Raw genomic sequence first — 22,269 nt, 5'->3', positions numbered from 1 at the left:
ATTCCACACGACAGCTTAGAGCCTCCTCTGCTCTTTTCACCTCTCATGGGGCTCAGGCTCAGGGCCACAAGGTTCTACAGACACAACATGCTGAGAGGCCTAGGAGTACAGCTCAGTGGTAACATGTGTAAGGACCAGAGTTCAATTCTCAGCACTCCCAAACAAGCCAAAAGGTTCTGGGGGCTGGGGATGAAGCATAGTGGTAGAGTGAGTGCATACCACATGCAAGGTCCTGACTTATAGAGAGAAAAAAGATTCTGAGCCCAACTCAACAACATACTTTATTAGATCTACTACATGTCAGGGTAGGGTCACCTATGTTCAATTTTGTCTTTCCCATTGTGTCTCTTGGTTTCAGCCTGAGCTTCCCAGAGAGGGGCCCTTACCCCTCCTTCCCTCTGGTTCCTCCAATAGTTAGAATCTCGAATGGAATATTTGCTCCTTTCAGGGACAGTGAAGTGTAGGAAGGGGCACGTCCACCATCATTAGAGGTGAATCTGCTATCCCACTGGAAGCCCCGAGACTGAGCCCAGGTGGTTGCCCCATCCTGTAGGCCGCCTGTAGGATCATCACCCCAGGAGGATCAGGGTCTCCTTAGTGCCTTTGGCCAGCTCGTGGAGGGTGGTAGACACATGTCTGGTGCTCTTTAAGCTCAAAATTAACATGGCCATCCCTGTGGAGCAAAGGGATGTAGGTCAGAGATTGTGGCATCCCTGAGCCCTCCCAAAGAACATTCCACCTGAACTCACCGGAAGCACCGAGCACAGTAGAGGTCTCCATCACAGCCAGAGCAGCGCAGGATGGCGTCCTCATTGCAGATACAACACCAGGGGAGCTCATCTTCCTCAGCCTGGGTCTTGAGAGACAGAGCCCGGGGCTTCAGGAAGACACACACATGGGAGAAGGAAAAGTACAGATGGGAGCGGTTAGGCAGATCGGGAAGAAGGCCTGGGCAGGCTGGGCTGTGTGTCTGGGGAGTTTCTCACCTTAGTCCTTGCCCTGCAGGGCTGGGCTTGGGATGGGGCAGCTGGTTCCACAGGGATGTTAAAGCCGCTTGCCTCATCCAGGACAGCTTCTTCTGTGAGCTATGGACAGGGTGAAAACAAACTACTTCCTGCTCTAGTATTTCTATATTTTGTAGTCTTAGCTTCTCAACTCTCCTTCCTTTACTTTTTTTTTCTTTTGCTTTTCCAGGTAGGGTCTCATTCTAGCCCAGGCTGACATGAAATTCAATATGGAGTCTCAGGGTGGCCTTGAACTCACGGTGATCCTCCTATCTCTGCCTCCTGAGTGCTGGATTAAAGGCGTGCGCCACCACACCTGGCTCTTCCTTTACTTCTTATTCCCCACTTCAAGGAACTAGGGGACAGGTCTGGGTCACAGGGAGATTGGGGCCCCAACTACAATAGGTGATGCAGAATTTCAAAATGACTGTTCATTCAACCTTGGAGTGGAGGCCAGTGAACAGGGCAGGCAGCTAGTACAGCAATGAGGCAAAGGCCCAACAGGGGTGCTGGGTGAGTAACCAGGTTTACCTGCTGTATGACTCTCTGGATCTCTTCATCCTCATCAACATCACTGTCAGGAAGGTGATAATCCTGGAATTTCACTTGAATGAGAGGAGGTGGGAATAGGAGGAAGGGGGATGAGGTGAAAGATTTCACCAAATGCCTGTCTTCTGGCCTCCAGAACTATTTGTTCCCTGGGGGCATTTGTTCCAGAACCCTATCGCATGCCTGCAAGGCTGGGCCACCAATAAAGCAGCCCCAAGAAGAAGGCAGGACAAAAAACTGCAGGACAAAAAGCCTCAACACCAGAGAGGAATAAAGGTTCCCCCTGAGCCGGGTGTGGTTGTGAAAGCTTTAATCCCAGTACTCAGGAGGCACAGGTAGGAGGATCACTATGAGTTCAAGGCCACCCTGAGACTCTACAGAGTGAATGAATTTCAGGTCAGCCTGGACTAGAATGAGACCCTATCTCAAAAAAAAAAAAAAAAAAGTCAGGTGCAGTGGCACATGCCTGCAGAGGGAGGAAGGTTACTGTGAGTTTGAGGACACCCTGAGACTACACAGTAAATTCCAGGTCAGCCTGGGCTAGAGTGAGACCCTACCTTGAAAAACCAACCAAAATGAAATAAAATAAAATAAAGGTCCCCCTGCACCATCATGGCTGTCTGAGTTCTTATCCATTGCTTTGCCCTCATCATGCCTCCATAGTTCTGAGCAGGGCATGACAAATCTCTGGGCCCAGAGACCCCAGTACCTGCTTCAGCGCTGCCAGGGAGAGCTTGGCTTGGGATGGGGTACACCGTGGCCAGTGGACCTGAGTGAGTGGCGGCTCCAGCCTTTACCTCTGTTAGGGTCCTGTCCCTGCAGTATGGCCAATCGCTTTGCAAGGGCCAGGATCTGCTCCTGCCTGGTGTTCTCCTCCCGCAGCTCAACTGCTGCCTCAGCCAGTAGCCTGTTCTTTTCCTCTTCCAGGGACAGGCTGGCCTGACCCTGGGCATTAGTGCGTTGGTTCCTCACACCACCTTGGTTGAGGTCATTCTGGAGGGAAGCAACTAGAAGGGGCAATGCAGTCAGGAAGGCAGAGGATTTCACCCCAGAAGACATTCCTCAACTATTTAAATCATACATTGTCTATGTTACTATTTCCAGACGGGTATGAAGGTGCATGCCTTTAATCCTAGAACTACATAATGAGTTCCAGGTCAGCCTGGGCTAGAGGCAAGACCTTACCTCAGAAAACTAAAACAGAAAGAAAAAAGAAAAAAACTAGTTGTTTTTTTTTTGTTGTTGTTGTTTCTTTCTTTTGTTAAAGGTGTGCATCACCACACCTGGCTCCCTTTCTTTCCTTCCTTTCTTTTTCTTTTTTTGTTTTCAAGAAGGGTTTCGCTCTAGCCCAGGCTGACCTGGAATTCACTATGTAGTCTCAGGGTGGCCTCAAACTCATGGCAATCCTCCTATCTCTACCTCCTAAATCCTGGGATTAAAGGTGTGCCCCAACATGCCCAGTTTTTCCTTCCTTCCTTCCTTCCTTCTTTCTTTCCTTCCTTCCTTCCTTCCTTCCTTCCTTCCTTCCTTCCTTCCTTCCTTCCTTCCTTCCTTCCTTCCTTCCGTCCTCCTTCCTTCTTTCCTTCCCTCTCTCCTTCCCTCTCTCTCTCTCTTTCTGTCTTTCTTTTTTTTTTTTTTTTGAGAAAGTCTTGCTATGCAGACCACGCTGTCTTGGAACTCTTGCTCCTGCCTGTGCCTCTCAATTGCTGGGATTACAGCTGTGGACCATCATGTCTGTCAAAAGGAGTAACTTGTGGGGCTGGAGAGATGGCGTAGCAGTTAAAGCACTTGCCTACAAAGCCAAGGGAGACCAGGTTCCATTCCTCAGGACCCAGGTATGCCATATGCAAAAGGTGGCACATGTGTCTGGAGTTCATTTGCAGTGGCTGGAGGCCCTGGCATGCCTATTCTCTATCTGCTTCTCTCTCAAACAAATAAATAAAAGTTAAAAATGTTTTACAGGCTGGGTGTGGAGGTACACACAGAGATAGAAGGATCACCACAGGTTCAAGGCCACCCTGAGACTACACAGTGAATTCCAGGTCAGCCTGAGCTAGAGTGAAACCCTACCTCAAAAAACAAAAACAAAAACAAACAAAACAAAAAAAGTTTTAAACAGAAGTAGTAACTTTGGGGCTGGAGAGATGGCTAAGCCATTAAGCGCTTGCCTATGAAGCCTAAGGACTCTGGTTCAAGGTTCGATTCCCCAGTACCCACATAAGCCAGATGTACAAGGTAGAGCATGCCTCTCAAGTTCATTTGCAGTGGCTGGAGGCCCTAGTGTGCCCATTCTCTCTCTCTGCCTCTTTCTCTTTCAGTCTGTCTGTTTCTCAAATAAATAAATAAAAATAAGCAAAAGTAGTAACTTTGGTGCTGGAGCGATAGCTTAGTTTGCCTCTGGAGTTCGTTTTCAGTGGCTGAAGGGCCTGGCGTGTCCATTCTTTCTTCCTATCTGTCTCTTTCAAAAAAAAGGGGGGGTGATGGAGAGTTGGCTTAGGCGGTTAAGGTGTTTGCCTGCAAAGTCAAAGGATCCTGGTTCGATTCTCCGGGACCCAGTTAAGCCAGATGTACAAGGGGGCACATGTGTCTGGAGTTCATTTGCAGTGGTTGGAGGCCCTGGCGTGCCCATTCTCTCTCACTCTGCCTCTTTCTCTCTCTCAAATAAATAAATAAAATATATATTAAAAAAAAAAAAAAGGTGGATGTGAGGCCCAACACCTGAAAGCTGTCTTATGACATCCACAAATGAACATACACATAAACACACACATGCCCTAAGAAAGAAAAAAAAGTTTGATGCTAGAGACCTGTCTCAAAAACCGGGCTGGGGAGATAGCTCAATGGTAAAGGTGCTTTGCTTGCAAAGCCTGTTATCTTGAGTTTAGTTCCCCAGCACCCAGATAAAGCCAGATGCAAAAGATGACACAAGCATCTGGAGTTTATAGAGACCCTGGTGCATTTTTTAAAAAGTCAAAAACCAAGTAAAAGGCAAGCATGGTGGTGCATGCCTTTAATCCTCACACTTGGGAAGCTGAGGTAGAAGGATAGGTGTGAGTTCAAGGCCAGCCTGAGACTACATAGTGAATGCCTGGCCAGCCTAGGCTAGAGTGAGACCCTAACTCAAAAAAAAAAAAAAACAAAAAAAGGTCTGGAGAGATAGCTTAGCGGTTAAGGTAATTGCCTATAAAGTCCAAGGATCCTGGTTTGATTCCCAGTACCTACATAAGCCAGATGCACAAGGTGGCTCATGCATCTGGAATTCGTTTGCAGTGGCTAGAGGCCCTAGTGTGCCCATTCTCTCTCTATATATCTGCCTATTTCTCTCTCTCTCTCTCAAAAAAAAAGCCAGGCATGGTGGTGCATACCTTTAATCCCAGCTTGCCAGAAACAGAGGTAGGGGGATCATCATGAGTTCAAAGCCACCCTGAGACCACATAATGAATTCCAGGTCAGCCTGACCTACAGTGAGACCCTACTTCGAGAAAAAAAGAAAAAGAAAAGAAAAAATACAAGTAAATATGCCAGTGGTTATGCCTTTAATCCCAGCGCTCAGGAGGCAGAGGTAGGAAGATTGCTGTGAGTTTGAGGCCAGCCTGGGACTACAGAGTGAGTTCCAGGTCAGCCTGGGCTAGAATAAGACCCTACCTCAAAAAACAAAACAAACACACACCCCCCAAACCACCAAGTAAATAAATCAATCCAAGTGCAGTAGTCAGCTCCACAATGCTGGAGTGAGCATCTAACTAACCAGTTTTATGGGAGGATGTGATTTATTTCAAGCTTACAGATCCAGAGGAAGTTCCATCAGTGGTGGAAGAAGCTGGCTGTCATTCATAATCCAAGCAGAGAGAGAAACCACCCCAGCCAGCAACACCAAAAAGCAGCAAGTACAAACCAGCAGCAAGCAGGAGCCCAGGGTCTGCTGCCCCAGTGATACCTGCTCCAGCCAGGTGGCTGGAGACCGAAGTTACGAGCTTTAATAAAACACCTGAGTCTATGGTGGTTGTACATTCAAACCATCACACCAAGAAAACAACAAATAAAAAAGATCTCTGACAGCTCTGGGTTTAAGGTCCATCCCTGCCAGTTAAGAACTGCGTGACCTTCGTCAAGCTCTGTAAGCTCACCAGGTCTGTTCCCTCACTTACAAATATGGATAATAGGACATATCTCAGAAGGATATCCAGTGAGATTTGTGTCTATGGAGCAGTTTCTCAATCTTGGCTCCAGTGACACATTTGAGTTGTGTGGGGGGGCAGGGCTGATGAATATACTGCAGGATGTTTAGTGGTATCCCTGGCTTCTCCTCACCAGATTCTGCCCCCCTGAATTTTGATAACCAAATGTCTTTATTTCCAAAAGTGCCCTGAAGGTAACAATCATCCTCAGTTGGCAATCATGCTCTGAAGTCCTCAAATACCACAGTGTAAGAATCTGATGACATGTACACTCCACATCATGTTCTCTGTGTTGCCCAAGATTGTCACCATTAGCTCACATGGGCACTGACCAGTTGAATGACTAGAACTAGCAAGCAATTGAACTACTTTAAGTTTAACAGTCCTTTTCTTCTAATCCCCATCATCATTGCAGACAATACGCATTGAATTCTTACTGTAAGCCAGGCTTAGTTCCAGGCATTTACTGGGTTATTTCACTTATTCTTCACAACTTCCCCCAAGAAGGAAGTAGGTTTTACATACACACTTCCATTTTACATATGAGAAAAGTCTGGTCTTTAGACGGGCCAAATAACTTGCTTAGGGTTACACAGTGGTATATAGTATTACTGGAATTCACTTATGCCCCACCCCCACCCCAAGGTAGAGCCTCATTCTAGCCCAGACTGACTTGGAACTCACTCTGTAGTCTCAACCTGGCCTCATACTCACAGTAGTCCTATCTCTGCCTCCTGGATGCTGGGAATAAAGACATGTGCCACCACACCCACCTGGGAAGTCATTTGTTTTAAGCCAATAGGTTTACATTAGCTTCCTTTGAAGTAAGCATTCAATAAAACAGCGTAACATTAGTACTGATCCATCATTTTCTCAAAGGGTAGATAACAGGGCAGGACTCTGGAGGAGCAAAATGAAGGGGTTACCTGTGCCTCTTTGTTTCTGGCACTTATCAATAGCCTCCTCAGCTTCCAGCTGTGTTAGTAGATCTTGTGTCTGCTGAGCCTGTGTCCTGGTGTCTGGTGCCTGGTATGCCTGTGCAGTGGAGGGAACCTCAGTGGGGAGTATTGGGTAGGCCATGATGTAAATTCAGAAAGAGTGTGGGTTCAGAGGTGGATGCTGAGGAACTGCCCAGGAAAAGGAACGAATCAAGGCTCACACAATTGAGTAGGTTTGGCAGTCCACAACAGGACTGAGTATCCACTCTTTTCTGACCCATTCAATCCCACTGCTTATCACTTGTGCTTTGGTTTGGCAGCAGACCCAAGGCCCAGAAGGTAGTAGTGGGAGGTTTTATCAACACCTACAAAGTGCACATCCACATAGGCATTTGGGCTTCTGCTGGTTCCTTGCCCTAGGAAACCTTCCCTTCCAAGCCATAGCACTTACTGGTCTTGGGGTGTGAAAAGATGGAACTCTATCCTGCAGCGCAGCAAGTCGAGCCTCCATCTCCTCTGTGGAAGGGATGGAGCCCTGGAGTTCTTCCTTTAGGGCGGCCAGCCGTGCCTCTATTTCTGCCTGTGAGGGCAGTGACTCTGCAATTGGCATGGAGGTAGTTTTATAAGGGGCCAAACAAAGCCCGTCCCAGAAGCCCTGGACTGTGTTCTTTAGCCGCCTTCCTCCTCTCTCCCATGCTCCTCACTCACTGGGCTTGTTCTCCTGGCGGAGGCGTGCTAGGCGGTCAGCGATGACTTGGTCTTGTTCACTCAGTCCCTGGCTCCGGGAAGTGCTGGGCTTCTGCTTGGCTTCCAAGGCTTCCACACGCCTGGCAGGATAGGAAGCAGAAGCTCTTAAGGTATAAGGGAGGACTGAAGGCACCTACTCACTGCTTCCCATTCAAATCATTTCAGCCCTCCAGTGGGCAATGTTCTGTGGCCTTTGCTCATGTTGTCCTGCAGCCATGCCCACCGGACTAGCCAGAGAGTGTGCTTGACAGGGCAAGATCTCCCAAGTGCCTTTTCGGGCAACAGGCTAATGAGCTGTTTTCAGATCCCATGAGAACAGTCAAGATCCCGAGAGGCACGCATTCTCTTGACTCTGCACACAACTGATCTGCACACTGGTCCTGCCTGCCGTGCCCTTGTACTTCCCCATCCCCGCTTGTCTTCTCAGTACTTACTTCTTATAGTTCTGAGGTGGTGACCACTTGGAGGCACTGGCAGAAGAACAACCTCTATAGAAAGAAGTCTGGTATCAGAAATGCTGTCATCCCACGAGTCTGGAACTCCCACCCCCAACACTTTCTACGTGGAATTCTGGCCATACAGCACAAGGCTGCAAAGCCTGGCCAGTGCCCGCTGCCATGCTTGGCTGAACCCACGCTCAGGCCCATGTCTTACCTGGTCAGGACCTCATAGCACTGCTTGCAGACTTTCTGTCGGGTGTTGCCAGTCCGAGGCACCACAGCATTGAAGCTAAGGCAGCCGGAACAGAAGGCCCGGCTACAATTCTTACAGGCGTACTACAAGAAACATGAAGCAGGAGGATCCACCTCTCACCCGCCCCTGTAGGTTCCTCCCTGGGACTCTCCAAGCACACTCAGAGAGAAGACATTGAAGTTGTGACCAGTGGCTGGAAGGAGGAAGAGTGGGGTCCCTAGGGTCTAGGGAAAAACAGGGGTAAAGGGTAAAGTAATCCCTCAGTTTCCAGTTTCTTATTTGAATCAAATAAAGCTTCATGCAAATTTCCCATGCTTTCTACCAATTTCAATTCCTGCAGAAGACAGACAAAGCTCTGTGCTTCAGGAGAATCACAGAAAGTTCACAGTCCAGGCTTTCTCTGCTCTGGCAGAGAAGATGGGAAGCTTGGCTGAAGGTGGGATGATAACAATAGCCTCCATTATTAAGTAGTTATTGTGTGCCAGGCACTAAATTCAGTACTTAACATTCATCATCTGACTTAATCCTCAGAATTTACACACATTATTCAATTTAATCTTGGTGTTCACCATTATTATGCCATTTTTTCAGGGGCCAAAGAAGTACATGATTTGCTCAACCAAATCCTATTCTCCTTGTAAGTCAGCAGAGCTAAAATTTTAACCATGTCTTCAAAATCCAGGTTCCTAATTGTTCCATGGCCTTTCTACCTTCCATGAATCCATGCCATCTGGTTCCCATCATCTCGCTTGTACCTTACCAGGGGAAACCCTGGCAGGTCTGGGTTGAGGACATGACATTCCCATGGTGCCTTAGGGACAGGAGGAAGTACAGTAGTCTAACCCTGGACTGTGAGGTGGTGCAGGTTCAGGGAAGAGAGTAGTAGACACGCTGTGATGATTAGTAGTTACAGGGCATTAAAGATAGTGATGGGGACAAGACAAGAGCCGGACCCGGCTAGTACACCTGGGCGACAGAGAGGCGTGGCTTAATAATTTACAGGGCACTTTCACTGGCTGCACCTCTGCAGACCCTCTTATCAACGCTGAAAGCGAGGGAGTGTTAAACCCTCCTCTACGGAATTATTAAATGAGGCTCAACGACCATCAAAAATACCCACAAGGGCTAGAAAGCGGCAGTAAAACCGCGTGTGTATGGCCTGCAAGTCCGCGCTCTTCCCCTCGCCCGCGTCCTCCCTCAGCCCTCGGGGAGCACACTCGCCTCCTTCTTGAAGAGGGTGAACTTGACAGCACAGCCGTAGCACCTACTCTCCATGGTGCTTTGGGCGCCACACGGCGGGCTGGATCGGCTCACATCGGGAGGTCCAGGCTCAGACCCTTACCCAGCTCCGCCCCGCGCGACACGCCCCACTGGCGCGGCGCTGCAGCGGTCCCGGACGCCGCCGGTTGCAGACGCAGAGCGCGGCAGTACGAGAGCGGGGGCTGCTGGGAGTTGTAGTTCATTGTTGCAGACGCCGAGGACGGCAGTAGGGAACGGAGGCTGCTGGGAGTTGTAGTTCTTTGTTGGTGGCGCGCTTGCTCCAGAGGCCGTCACACTTAACCCGGAACACACCGATTCCCAAGGGAGGGAGGAGAGGGCTAAGCACCCGTCCTGGGAGTTGTAGTAGGATCCAGTCAGGGCTGGGAGCATGGAGGTGACCAAGGAGCTCTTACAGATGGACCTGTACGCGCTGCTAGGCATTGAGGAGAAGGCGGCAGACAAAGAGGTGAGGACCGTGGCGAGGACTGGTGATCCTGAGCTGCCTGGCCGGCCCTTCCACTGCTCTTGCCTGGCACTCGCTCTCCAGCTAAGGCCGGGCCCAGGTGGGAGCAAGGGGCTGCCAGCGCCTCAAAAGGTGTGCTCCCACACCCTTCCTGGACAACCCAGGGGCCCTACAGGGTGGGAAGGCTCTGGGTGCTGTGGTCTCTCGCGGCGTCCTCGGTACGGGAGGGAGCCTGGCCCCTCTGCGCCTGCGCAGCACGAGCCTCGCCCTCCGAGCGACTTGACTGTAGCTGCAGGTGTTTCATTTGCCTCTTATACAGACCGCTTATTAACACCATTGAAAACCCCAGGTGTAAGCAAAGCCAGGTCTGTCTCTCCACCATGCTCTCCTCCCAGGATTTGGGGGTGTGACCTGTGACCCTTTTCTACTCTACCCCTGATTCTTCCCAAGTTGCAGAAGTGTATACAGTGCTCTTCTTCCTCCTCCTCCTCCTCCTTCTTTTTTTTTTTTTTTTTTTTTTTTTTTGAGATAGGGTATCACTCAGGTCCAGGCTGATGAGGAATTCACTGTGTAGGCTCAGGGCTTTGAACTTACGGTGATCCTCCTACCTCTGCCTCCCAAGTGCTGGGATTAAAGGCGAGCGCCACCACGCCCGGGCCGTTCTTTACTTGTGCTAGTTAGTGGGATAAAAGGCGAGAGGAGGGCTGGAGAGATGGCTCAGCGGTTAAGGCACTTGTCTGCAAAGCTTAACGACCTGGATTCAATTCCCCAGTGCCCACGTAAAGCCGGATGCACAAAGTGACTCATGCATCTTGGAGCTTATTTGCAGTAGCTAGAAGCCCTGGTGCACCCGTTCTCATTCTCTCTCTCCTCTCTCTCGCCTGCAAAAAATGAATATAATAGAGCTGGAGAGATGGCTTAGCGGTTAAGGCACTTGCCTACAAAGCTAAAGGACCCAGGTTCGATACCCCAGGACCCACATAAGCCAAATGCACAAGATGGTGCATGCATCTGGAGTTCATTTGCAGTGTCTGAAGGCCCTGGTGTGCCCATTCTTTCTCTCTACCTGCATAATTAAATAAATAAATAATATTTTTTTGTAAAAAACAACAACAACCAAAAAAACATGCTGGGTGTGGTGATGCATGCATTTAATCCCAGCATTCGGGATGAAGAGGTAGGAGGATCGCTGTGTTCAAGACCAGCCTGAGATTACATAGGGAATTCCAGGTCAGACTGGGCTAGAGTAAGAACCTACCTTGAAAAAAAAAAAAGTAGTAGGATTACAAGGTTATTAAAGCAAATGGCCAGGAGTTCCACCTTCCTTAGTTGTCTCTTCATCAAGGTAGGGGAGTGAGGGGGAAGGTGAGACATAGATCAAGTTGTACTTAAGGTTTCTCCTGGATCTTGGTGGTAGTTGTGACAAGCTAGGCAGGGGAGGCTGTTGGCTCATCAGATAAAAACTAATGCCCATGGGCTAGAGAGATGGCTTAGAGGTTAAAGTGCTTGCCGGCAAAGCCAAAGGAGCCAGGTTCAATTCCCAGGACCCATGTGAGCCAGATGCACAAGGTAGCGCATGAGTCTGGTGTTCTTTGCAGTGGTTGGAGGCTTTGGTGTGCCCATACTCTCTCTCTGATTCTATCAAATAAAAAAAATAATAAATATAAAAAAAATTAATGCCCACTAAGGTGCACATGATGCCTATAATCCTAGAATTTGAGAAGTAGAGGCAGGAGAATCGGAAGTCAAGGATATCCTCTGCTGCATAGTGAGTTCCTGGCCAGCCTCGGCTATTTGAGACCCTTCCTCAAAAAACAAATTAAAGCTGGGTGTAGTTACACGGGCCTTTAATCCCAGCTTCTGAGAAGCAGAGGTAGGAAGATTGCCATGGAAAATTAATTCCCACTAATGCCCCTGTACTTTTTAAAAATTTTTTTCTGATTTTTTAAAATATATTATTATTATATTTTTTACTTATTTATTAGAGACAGAGAGTGGGACAGTGAGAAAGAGAATGGGCACTCCAAGGCCTCTAGCCACTGCAAATGAACTCCAGAAGCATGTGCCACCATGTGCATCTGTCTTATGTGGGACCTGAAGAATCAAAACTGAATCGTTAGGCTTTGCAGGCAAGCATCTTAACTGCTAAGCCATCTCTCCAGCCTCCAACTTAGTTTTCTAGAAGAAGAGGCTCAGAGGGTTCTTTGGGAAAGATGCAGTGGTGGTTTGAATGAGACATCTACGTAGATAGGCTCATGTGTTTTGGATACTTGGTTATCAGGGGGTGGTAGTTTGGTAGGTGGAGCCTTGCTTTAGGAGGTGTGTCATTGGGGGAGGGCCTTCAGGTTTATAATCCCAGCCCTACTGGGTGTTAGAGAGTCTGTCACTTGAGACTACTTTCACCCCTATATGTGACAGCTTCCTGTTCATAACCCCTTTCTCCTGCTATGATGAAGCTTCCTCTTGAGACTGTAAGCTTAAATAAACTCTTTCCCTACATTGTGTGCTTTTTAAAAAATTATCTATATATTTATCCGAGAGAGAAAGAAAGAGGCAGAGCTCGGTGTGGTGGCGCATGCCTTTAATCCCAGCACTCGGGAGGCAGAGGTAAGAGGATCACCATGAGTTCGAGGCCACCCTGAGACTACATAGTGAATTCCAGGACAGCCTGGGCTAGAGTGAGACCCTACCTCGGAAAACCAAAAAAAAAAAAAAAAAAAAAGAGAGAGAGAGAGAGAGAGAAAGAGGCAGATACAGAGAATGGGTACACCAGGGCCTCATCTTGGGCCAGCTGGAGGGTGGAGCTCAGGGCCTCTGCCCTGACTTAAAAAAAAAAAAGCCGGGTGTGATGGCACCCTAAGTTCCAGGCCACCCTGAGACTACATAGTGAATTCCAGGTCAGCCTGGGCTAGAGTGAGACCCTACCTCTAAATAACCAAAAGTAAATAAATAAATAAATATCGTGACTTGATTTTATGATTCAGTTCACAAGCTTGAACTTGTTAGATAACAATGTTGTGCTGCAATGCCAAAAGATTGGTCATGCCCAGGTCACTTTGTTGAGGATATTGCAGGAGATCAATTTGGTAAATTTGGTGTGTTTGGGCCCCTGGTGGTTAGACTTGGTTTTGTGGGCATCCAGGAGGGTATTTCTGGATTTGAGGTGTGTCTAACAGACCCTCCCAAAGGAGTCCTTCCAGACAAGATTCTGAGAACCTCCGTTAATATCAGGCACTGGTTTTTCCAGCAAGGGCCTGGCCTGTGGTGGGTAGTGCTCAAGCCCTCAGCCTCCAAGTTCCCTTGTTTCTATTGGTTCATCTATCCCTGATTGAAGCTTTGGAGTTTTGAAATTACTAGGCTGTCTGTTAAGTGAAAAAGAATGATTCACTCTTGTTTATGAGCTGTAAGCTATTCATTAGCATTCATGATAATACTTCACATTTATATGATACCAAAGTGCTTTCACATAAATGATCTCATTTGATGTGATCTTCAAAATGAGGCTTTGAGGTAGGCAAGGATTATTAGCTCCAATTTATAGATGAGAAAACCAAGACTCAAGAGTGTAATTGATTTGCCCAGCATAAGATGGCTAGTAAATGTGGCGCCCCTGCCCAGACCTGATTTTTCTACTCTTTCAGAGGTCTGTTCACTGACTTGACCTGTTAAATTCCAGGAGCAACTAGGGTAACAACAGATGGGTGGTCTCATGACTGTATCACTGACACAGAGATTTGGCTGTGGGAGGAAAGCTGCCCGACTTCCATACACCCAGTAGGTAGGAACTGAGCTGGAAAGCTTGAGAAAGTGCTATTAAAACTAGTTTCTGGGCTGGAGAAATGGCTTAGCAGTTAAGGTTCTTGCCTGCAAAGCCAAAGGACCAAAGTTTGAGTACCCAGGACCCACATAAGCCAGATGCACAAGGTGGCTGGTGCATGCATCTAGAGTTTGTAGTGGCTGGAGGCCCTGGTGCACCCATTCCTTCTCTCTTTCTCCATGTGCCTCTCTCAAATAAATTTAAAAAAAAATTAAAAAATAAAACTAGTTTCCATTCCTATTATGGGAGTACTCAGAACTCCACTTGCATAGCTGTTCCCTCTGCTCTTGAGCACTGTTATTTCTTTAAATTGTCATACCTCTTTTTGTTGTTTTGTTTGTTTTTGTTTTTTTGTTCTTGAGGTAGGATCTTGCTCTAGTCCAGGCTAACCTGGAATTCACCATGTAGTCTCAGGGTGGCCTCGAACCTATGGCAGTTCTCCTACCTCTGCCTCCCAAGTGGTGGGATTAAAGGCATGTGCCACCACACCCGGCTCCTGACATACCTCTTTTTACTAGTATATGTTTCATTGTAAAGAAACCTTTGCATTAAGGGTAGAAAAAAATGAATGAGCTGTAGAAAGTACCAAGCTCAGTGAGAGAAGACAGAGAGACTAGGCAGAGTGGCTTTTAAGTTTGGGTACTTTTAAAATTTGGATACTTGGAATGAAGGTAGGAAGGAGGAGGCCAGGCCTGAGAGAAGGGTAGCACCTGAGAGAGAGAAGAGAGGCTCTGGTATGAGAGTTGAGGCTCAGGAAGGAGTAATTGGAGGTTCTAAAGGAAGGGAAGAACTGGAGGTGAAAGCATAAGGTGTGGGAGAAGCTGGAGAGCTAGACTCAGAAATGGACTAATGCCCCAGGTCCTGAGTGCCATAAAGACCAGGTTTCGGGAGGAGCAGGTCAGGGTGAGGGTATATTTATTCTTTTTCCAAGTGGAACAGGTCCTTTTCCTGACACTGCACCAAGGGCCACGCTTACAAGTCAGAGAGACCTTGCTGTGAGGGGAAGTTTGCCCAGAATCATCTTAGGGCCACAAGTAGGCTCACGTTTAGGGGTCAATAAACTGAGGGTTCTAGTCTGGGAGGGGAGTCATGTCCAGTAGGAATAGCCCATGGTTTCTTTTTGTTCTTTTTTTTTGCCTAGCTTTTTGTTTTGTTTTATTAATTTATTTATTCTTTTCTTTCTTTTTTCTTTCCAAGGTAGGGTTTTACTCTAACCCAAACCTGGAATTCACTATGTAATTTCAGGGTGGCCTCAAACTCACGGCGATCCTCCTACCTCTGCCTCCCTTGGTGCTGGGATTAAAGGCGTGCACAGAGAGAGGAAGAAGCAGAGAGAGAGGGAATGGGCATGCCAGGGCCTTCAGCCACTGCAAACGAACACCAGACATATGTGCCCCCTTGTACATCTGGCTTACATGGGTCCTGGGAAATTGAACCGGGGTCCTTAGGCTTCACAGGGAAATGGCTTTGCGGTAAAGGCATTTTACCGCAAAGCCATTTCCCCAGCCCCTTCTTTCTTTCTTTTTTTAAATTATTTTATTTGGGGGCTGGCAAGATAGCTTAGCAGTTAAGGCACTTGCTTGCAAAACCAAAGGACCCAGGTTCAATTTCCCATGACCCACATTAGCCAGATGCACAAGGGGTGCACATGTCTGGAGTTCATTTGTAGTTGCTGGAAGTCCTGGTGCACCCATTCTCTCTTCTCCCCACCCCAAACTCTAATAAATAAATTTTAAAAAATATTTTATTTGAGCTGGGTGTGGTGGCACACGCCTTTAATCCCAGCACTTGGGAGAGGTAGGAGGATCACCGTGAGTTCAAGGCCACCCTGAGACTACAGAGTGAATTCCAGTTCAGCCTGGGCTAGAGTGAGACCCTACCTCAAAAAAAAAAAAAAAAAACTATTTGGGCTGGAAAGCTGGCTTAGCAGTTAAGGCACTTGCTTGCAAAACCTCAGAGCACATGTTTGAATCTCCAGGTCCCTCATAGCCAGACACACAAAGTGACACAAGTGTGCAATGTCACACATGTGCACAAGGGGGTGCATGTGTCTGGAGTCCATTCACAGCAGCTGAAAGGCCCTGGTGCATCCATTCTCTCTCTCTATGTGTGTGTGTGTGTGTGTGTGTGTGTCTTTCTCTTTCTCAACAATAAATAATAAAAAATTAATTATTTTGTTTATTTGAGAGAGGGAAAGAGGAAGAGGCAGATAAGAGAGAATGGGCTCATCAGGGCCTCTAGCCACTGCAAATGAACTCCAGACGCATGTGCCACCTTGTGTATCTGGCTTATGTGGGTACTGGGAAATAGAACCTAGGTCCTTAGGCTTCACAGGCAAGCACTTTAGCCACTGAGCCATCTCTCCAGCCTCTCTTCTTTTTCTTTCTTTCTTGTTTTTTTGAGGTAGGGTATTGTTCTAGCCAAAGCTGACCTGAAATTACTCTGTAGTCCCAGGTTGGCCTCAAATTCCTAGGGATCCTCCTATGCTCTGCCACCTTAGTGCTTGAATTAAAGGCGTGCACCACCACGCCCTATTTAGCCCATGGTTTCTAATGTGCCCAGGCATTTGAAAATTGCTTTGCAGTGCTGTGACCCTGTGAGCCACCAGCTGTAAGTTGTGAAAGTGACTAGTCTTTCAGGTAGAGGGGACTTCCAATGATTCTGTGGAAGCCCGATCTCTCCAGCACAGTCTGGAAAAGAGAAGAATTTACTAAGGCAGACTGCCAGGACAACCCCAGTGGGAAGGAAATGTAACCCCTACAGCCCACCTCACAGACGGAAAGCACCCAGGCCTTCTCGGGGAAGACTGGTTCTACAACTTTCAGCACCCTCCCGGAGCAAGGGGCGGTTGGTCTCTTACCACCTCCACCATGCTTTGCCCCAGGCACCCAGAGGGCCCCCTTCCACAGTCCTATTGCCTCCAGTATTATCTCTTGAGGGGAAGGAAGCCCTGACTCACCCAAAAATGCAAGGGCCCAGGGATCCAATAAATAGAAAATAGCCATCATTAACTTTAAAGAAAGGTGCCCTACAAAGAGGTCATTATTTTTTAAAAGGCTGCTATCCATTTTTATAATAAAACTTGGAGCCAGGCTAAGTAAGAGGTACAAGTAATTAGGCCTAGTTCTTAAAAGCTAGGCTGATAGGTTGCACTCAGATAAGGACACAAAGGAAGGAAGTCCTTTGTGACAATTGGGAATGAACAAACCAGCTGGGCGAATCAGCTAGAAATCTACCAGCAGGTCCAGTTCAGAAATGAGAACAGTCTGTAATCACACCTGAGCAGTCATTTCTCTCTAAGCCTGGGGGAGGCTGACATCTCAGAATACCAGAAGTTATATCATAGGAAGCTAACACAGAGCTTTGGGCAGTTATGTAAGAGTCTCCTTTGGAGGAATTCAAGACCAGCCTGAGCAACATTATAAGACCCTTTATCAAAAAATAAATCAACAAAAAAGAAAACTCACCAGGCCAGTTGTAGAGGTGCATGCCATTAATCCCAGCATTTGGGATGCAGAAGTAGGAGGATAGCTGTGAGTTTTAGGCCAGCCTGGGACTACAGAGTGAGTGCCAGGTCAGCCTGGACTACAGTGAGACTCTGGGCATGGTGGTGCACACACTTTAATCCCAGCACTCTGGAGGCAGAGGTAGGAAGATTGTCATGAGTTTGAAGAAAGGGAGGGAGGGAGAGAAGGAGGAAGGAAGGAAACTCAGGAGTAAGAGTCCCCTTAGCTGGGTGTGGTAGTGCACTCCTTTAATCCCAGCACTTGGGAGGCAGAGGTAAGAAGATTGCTGTGAGTTCTAGGTCAACCTAAGACTACATAATGAATTCCAGAATACTTACCTGCAGGGAGATACTATGATCACATAGTGAATTCCAGATCAGCCTGGGCTGGAATGAGACCCTTTCTGGAACTAGTCATGGAGCTTCCTGAGAAGGTCTGGGTGCTTCCCCTCTGTGATGTGGGCTCTCGGAATTACGTTTCCTTCCCACTGGGGTTGTCCTGGAAGTCGGCCTTAGTAAATTCTCTTTTCCAGACAGTGTGAGAGAGATCTTAATGTGAGGGTCAGGCTTCATCAGAATTATTTTTAGGGGGAAGTGTTAGCAGGTAGAGAGGGAAATTGTGAAATAATGGTCAGGCTAGCTAGTACCTGTTCCTTCTCTTCATTGAGCCTGAAAGGATTGACACAGTTGTGGATTTTAAATTATTTTGGTTGAGAACAGATGAGTCTTTGTCCCTTTCATTCCACACATACTCTGTGGGCCTGGGCAGACCCTGTCTCACAAAACAAAACTAACTACCACCATCAACAACAAAAAACTAGGGGAGCTGGAGATATGGCTTAGTGGTTAAGGTGCTTGCCTGCAAAGCCAAAGCACCTTGGTTTAATTCTCCAGGACCCATGTAAGCCAGATGCACAAGGTGGTGTATGCATCTGGAGTTCGTTTGCAGTGGCTAGAGGCCCTGGCGTGCCCATTCTCTTTCCTCTCTCACTCAGTCTCTTTCCCTCTCTCAAATAAATAAATAAAGATAAAATATTTCAGGGGCTGGGGAAATGGCTTAGTGGTTAAGACGTTTGCCTGCGAAGCCTAAGGACCCTGGTTCAATTCCCCAGGACCCACATAAGCCAGATGCACAGGGGGCGCATGCATCTGGAGTTCATTTACAGTGGCTGGAGGCCCTGGCATGCCCATTCTGTCTTTATCTCTGTCTCTCTCTCTCATAATAAATAAAGGAAATATTTCAAAATATATTTCAAAAAAACTAATAAGGGGGCTGGAGAGATGGTTTAGCAGTTAAAGCACCTGCCTGCAAAGCCAATGGACCCAGGTTTACCTCCCCAGGACCCACGTAAGCCAGATGTACAAGGTGACACATGCTTCTGAAGTTCGTTTGCAGTGGCTGGATGCCTTGGCATGCCCATTCTCTTAAAAACAAAATAAAACAGAAAAAAAAAAAACTAATCAGAATCCCCTTTCCCTGAAAAATTGATCACCCTGCTCTCCAAACACGCTTGTTGTATTTATCAGAGGACCCCATTTCTTATGACTTTATGCTCTAGTTTGAGGTTGTTATAGCCAGATTACCAGAGAAGACAAGCAAACAAGGACTGTCCTGGAACCACCCTGGTGCTGGCGCAGTCAGAGAGGCAGAAAAGAAAGACAGGTCATCGCTTCCCAGGGAAGCTTAGCCAATGTCTCACTCCACTCTCAGTGGTGTTTTCAAATGTGAACCATTCAGTAGTTGATGTTTTAGATGGTGACCCAAAGGATGGATGAGATGGAGCGAGGATAGGAGTGAGGTGATAGACTGTAAGATTTTAGGAATAGCTGGGCGTGGTGGCACACACCTTTAATCCCAGCACTCGGGAGGCAGAGGTAGGAGGATCGCCCTGAGTTCGAGGCCACCCTGAGACTCCATAGTGAATTCCAGGTCAGCCTGGGCTAGAGTGAGACTCTACCTCGAAAAACCAAAAAAAAAAAAAAAAAAAAGGTTTTAGAAATATATCAGGAGAAAGACCAGACTTATGCAAATTAGCCAGTCATGGTGGCTCAGACCTGTAGTCCCAGCATTTGGGAGGAAGGTTTTCCTGAGCTCAAGGCCAGCATGGACAACAAAATAAGACCCCTTGTCTCAAAAAAACAGGGAGGGGGGCTGGGGAGATGGCTCAGTGGTTAAAGGTGCTTGCTTGCAAAACCTGATGGCCTAGGTTCAATTTCCCAGTATCCATGAAAAGCCAGATGCATCAAGGGGCACATATGTCTGGAGTTTGCAGTAGCAAGAGGCCCTGGTGCACCCATACCCTTCTCTCTACTCCTACCTTCTCTAATAGTTAAAAAGAAAAGAAAACAGGGTGGGGCTGAGAATGCAGCTTAGTTGATAGAGAGCTTGTCCAGTTGTGCTCTAAGCCTTAGATTTGATGCCCAACACTGGACCAACCAGGAGTGGTGGCATATACCTATAATCCTCAGAGATGGAGGCAGCTCAAGGTCATCCTCAACTACGTAGCTAGATCAAGGCCAGCTTGAGCCAGAGACCCTGACTCAAAAGAAAAGGGCTGGAGAGATGGCTTTGTAGTGCTTGCCTGCAAAGCCAAAGGACCTAGGTTTGATTCCCCAGGACCCATGTAAGCATCTGGAGTTCTTTAGCAGCAGCTAGAGGCCCTGGCACACCCATCCCCTCTCGCTTTATCTGCCTCTTTCTCTGTCTCAAATAAATAAAATATTTTTATTGTGCTGGAGAGATGGCTTAGTGGTTAAGCGCTTGCCTGTGAAGCCTAAGGACCCCGTTTCAAAGCTCGATTTCCCAGGACCCACGTTAGCCAGATGCACAAGGGGGCGCACGTGTCTGGAGTTCGTTTGCAGTGGCTGGAGGCCCTGGCGTGCCCATTCTCTCTCTCTCTCTATCTGCCTCTTTCTCTCTGTCGCTCTCAAATAAATAAATAAAAATAAATAAAAAATTAAAAAAATATATTTTTTAAAGATTTTATTTTATTTTATTTATTAGAGACAGAGAGAAGGAGAGAGTGAGAATGGGTGTGTCAGGGTCTCTAGCCACTAGAAACGAACTTCAGACACATGTGCCACCATGTGCATCTGGGTTATATGTGACCTGAAGAATCGAACCAGAGTCCTTAGGCTTCACAGGCATGCACTTTAACCACTAAGCCATCGCTCCAGCCCAAATAAAATATTTTTTAAAAAGAAGAGAAAAGGCTGGGCATGGTGGCGCATGCCTTTAATCCCAGCACTTGGGAGGCAGAGGTAGGAAGATCACTGTGAGTTCAAGGCCACCCTGAGACTACAGAGTGAATTCCAGGTCAGTCTGGGCTAGAGTGAGACCCTACCTCAAAAAAAAAAAGAAAAAAGAAAAAGAAAAAGAAAAAGAAAGAGAAAGCGAGAGAGAAAAGGAAATTAAAAATGGGAAAAGAAAAATGTTTGTTTTTGTGTTACTTGGGGTTGAATCTAGGGCATTGTACATGCTAGACAAGTGCTTTTCCATTGAGTCACCTCTCCCCAGTCCTTTGTTGTACTTTTTTGTTTTTAAATAGATTTTCTTTTTCTTTTTTGGTTTTTTGAGGTACGGTCTTACTCTTGCTGAGGCTGACCTGGAATTCACTATGCAGTCTCACGGTGGCTTTGAACTCATGGCGATCCTCCTACCTCTGCCTCCCGAGTGCTGGGATTAAAGGCATGTGCCACCACACCTAGTAAATAGTTTTTCTTATACATTTTTTAAAGATTTATTTTTGTTTACTTATTTGAGTCAGAGAGAGGGAGAGAGAGATAGAGTGAGAATGGGCATGCCAGGGCCTCTAACCCTTGCAAATGAACTCCTGACACATGTGCCACCATGTGCAGCTGACTTACATAGGACCTGGAGAATCAAACCTGGGTCTTTAGGCTTCGCAGACATGCACCTTAACCACTAAGCCATCTCTCCAGCCCTGTTGCACTTTTTCTTTTTTCTTCCAAGGTAGAGTCTCACTCTGTCTCAGGATGACCTGGAATTTACTATGTAGTCTCAGGGTAGCCTTGAACTCATGGTGATCCTCCTATGTCTGCCTCCCGAGTGCTGGGATTAATGGCCTATGCCATCGTGCCCAGCTATTGTACCTTTTTATCCTGAATCCAGCCTGTTTTTGTGTGTCTTTGTGGTAGTGGGGATTGAATCTAGGGGAACCTGGCATGATATTAGGAAATCTTTACCACTGAGCTATATCCTCAGTCCCTGAAAAAAAAAAAAAAAAAAAGAAAGAACGCATTTTTGCCCAGCGTGGTGGCACACACCTTTAATCCCAGCACTTGGGAGGCAGAGGTAGGAGGATCGCCATGAGTTTGAGGCCACCCTGAGACTACATAGTGAATTCCAGGTCAGTTTGAGCTAGAGAGAAACCCTACCTTGAACAAAACAAAACAAAACAACCAAATAAAAAATATTTATTTATTTGAGAGAAAAAGGCAGAGAGAGAGAATGGGCATTCCAGGGCCTCTAGCCACTACAGACCAACTCCAGATGCGTGCAACACCTAGAGCATCGGGCTTACATGGGTCCTGGGGAATTAAATCTGGATCCTTAGGCTTCTCAGGCAAGTTAACCACTAAGCCATCTCTCCAACTCCACTCTCCTCCTCCTTCTCCTCCTCCTTCTTCTTCTTCCTCCTTCTCTTCTTCCTCCCCCTCTTCCCTCTCTTCTGCCTCCTCCCCCTCCTCCACCTTTTTCTTTTTATGTGAGAGAGAAAGAGAGGGAGGGAGTGGCCTCCAGTCACTGTAATTGAACTCCAGATGCTTGTGCCCCCTTGTGCACATGTGTGACATTGCATGCTTGCATCATTGCATCTGGCTTACATGGTACCTGGAGAGTCTACCATGAGTCTTAGGCTTTACAGGCAGGAGCCTTAACTACTGAGCCATTTCTCCAGCACCCTCATTCCTTTTTAATATTATTTATTTAATTATCTTGTGGGGTTTTTTGTTTGTTTGTTTTTCGGGGTAGGGTCTCACTCTAGCCTAGGCTGACCTGGAATTCACTGGACTCTCAGGATGGCCTTGAAGTCACTGTGATCCTACCTCTGCCTCCCAAGTGCTGGGGTTAAAGGCATGTGCCACCACATCCAG

The 22,269-nt window shown here is 47.2% G+C and overlaps 2 protein-coding genes across 3 annotated transcripts in view; one reads left to right on the top strand and one right to left on the bottom strand.

Moving 5' to 3' along the window:
- Positions 1-263: 263 nt before the first annotated feature.
- Positions 264-9,498, bottom strand: Zfyve19 (zinc finger FYVE-type containing 19). Of its 2 annotated transcripts, XM_004660700.2 has the most exons (11): positions 9,331-9,498; positions 8,071-8,192; positions 7,851-7,904; positions 7,378-7,496; positions 7,121-7,266; positions 6,658-6,766; positions 2,351-2,560; positions 1,536-1,609; positions 987-1,085; positions 750-877; positions 264-673 (listed from the first exon to the last, which is right to left on the bottom strand). In XM_004660700.2, exons 1-11 carry the CDS (start codon positions 9,382-9,384, stop codon positions 595-597), a joined length of 1,194 nt encoding a protein of 397 aa, XP_004660757.2. In that variant the 5' UTR covers positions 9,385-9,498; the 3' UTR covers positions 264-594. The 2 variants fall into 2 exon arrangements, with proteins under 2 accessions (XP_004660757.2, XP_045011916.1); XM_045155981.1 differs by lacking the exon at positions 2,351-2,560.
- A 129-nt stretch (positions 9,499-9,627) lies between these two features.
- Dnajc17 (DnaJ heat shock protein family (Hsp40) member C17) overlaps positions 9,628-22,269 on the top strand; it is a 35,315-nt gene continuing 22,673 nt past the window's right edge. Inside the window, exon 1 of the mRNA XM_004660791.2 lies at positions 9,628-9,835. Coding sequence (XP_004660848.2) covers positions 9,758-9,835 — 78 coding nt within the window. The 5' untranslated portion in view covers positions 9,628-9,757. The remainder of the gene's footprint in view (positions 9,836-22,269) is intronic.

The sequence above is a fragment of the Jaculus jaculus genome, chromosome 8 (genome assembly GCF_020740685.1).
Source record: "Jaculus jaculus isolate mJacJac1 chromosome 8, mJacJac1.mat.Y.cur, whole genome shotgun sequence".
Taxonomy (NCBI): Eukaryota; Metazoa; Chordata; class Mammalia; order Rodentia; family Dipodidae; genus Jaculus; species Jaculus jaculus.
This window is presented reverse-complemented; position numbering and strand designations above follow the sequence as displayed.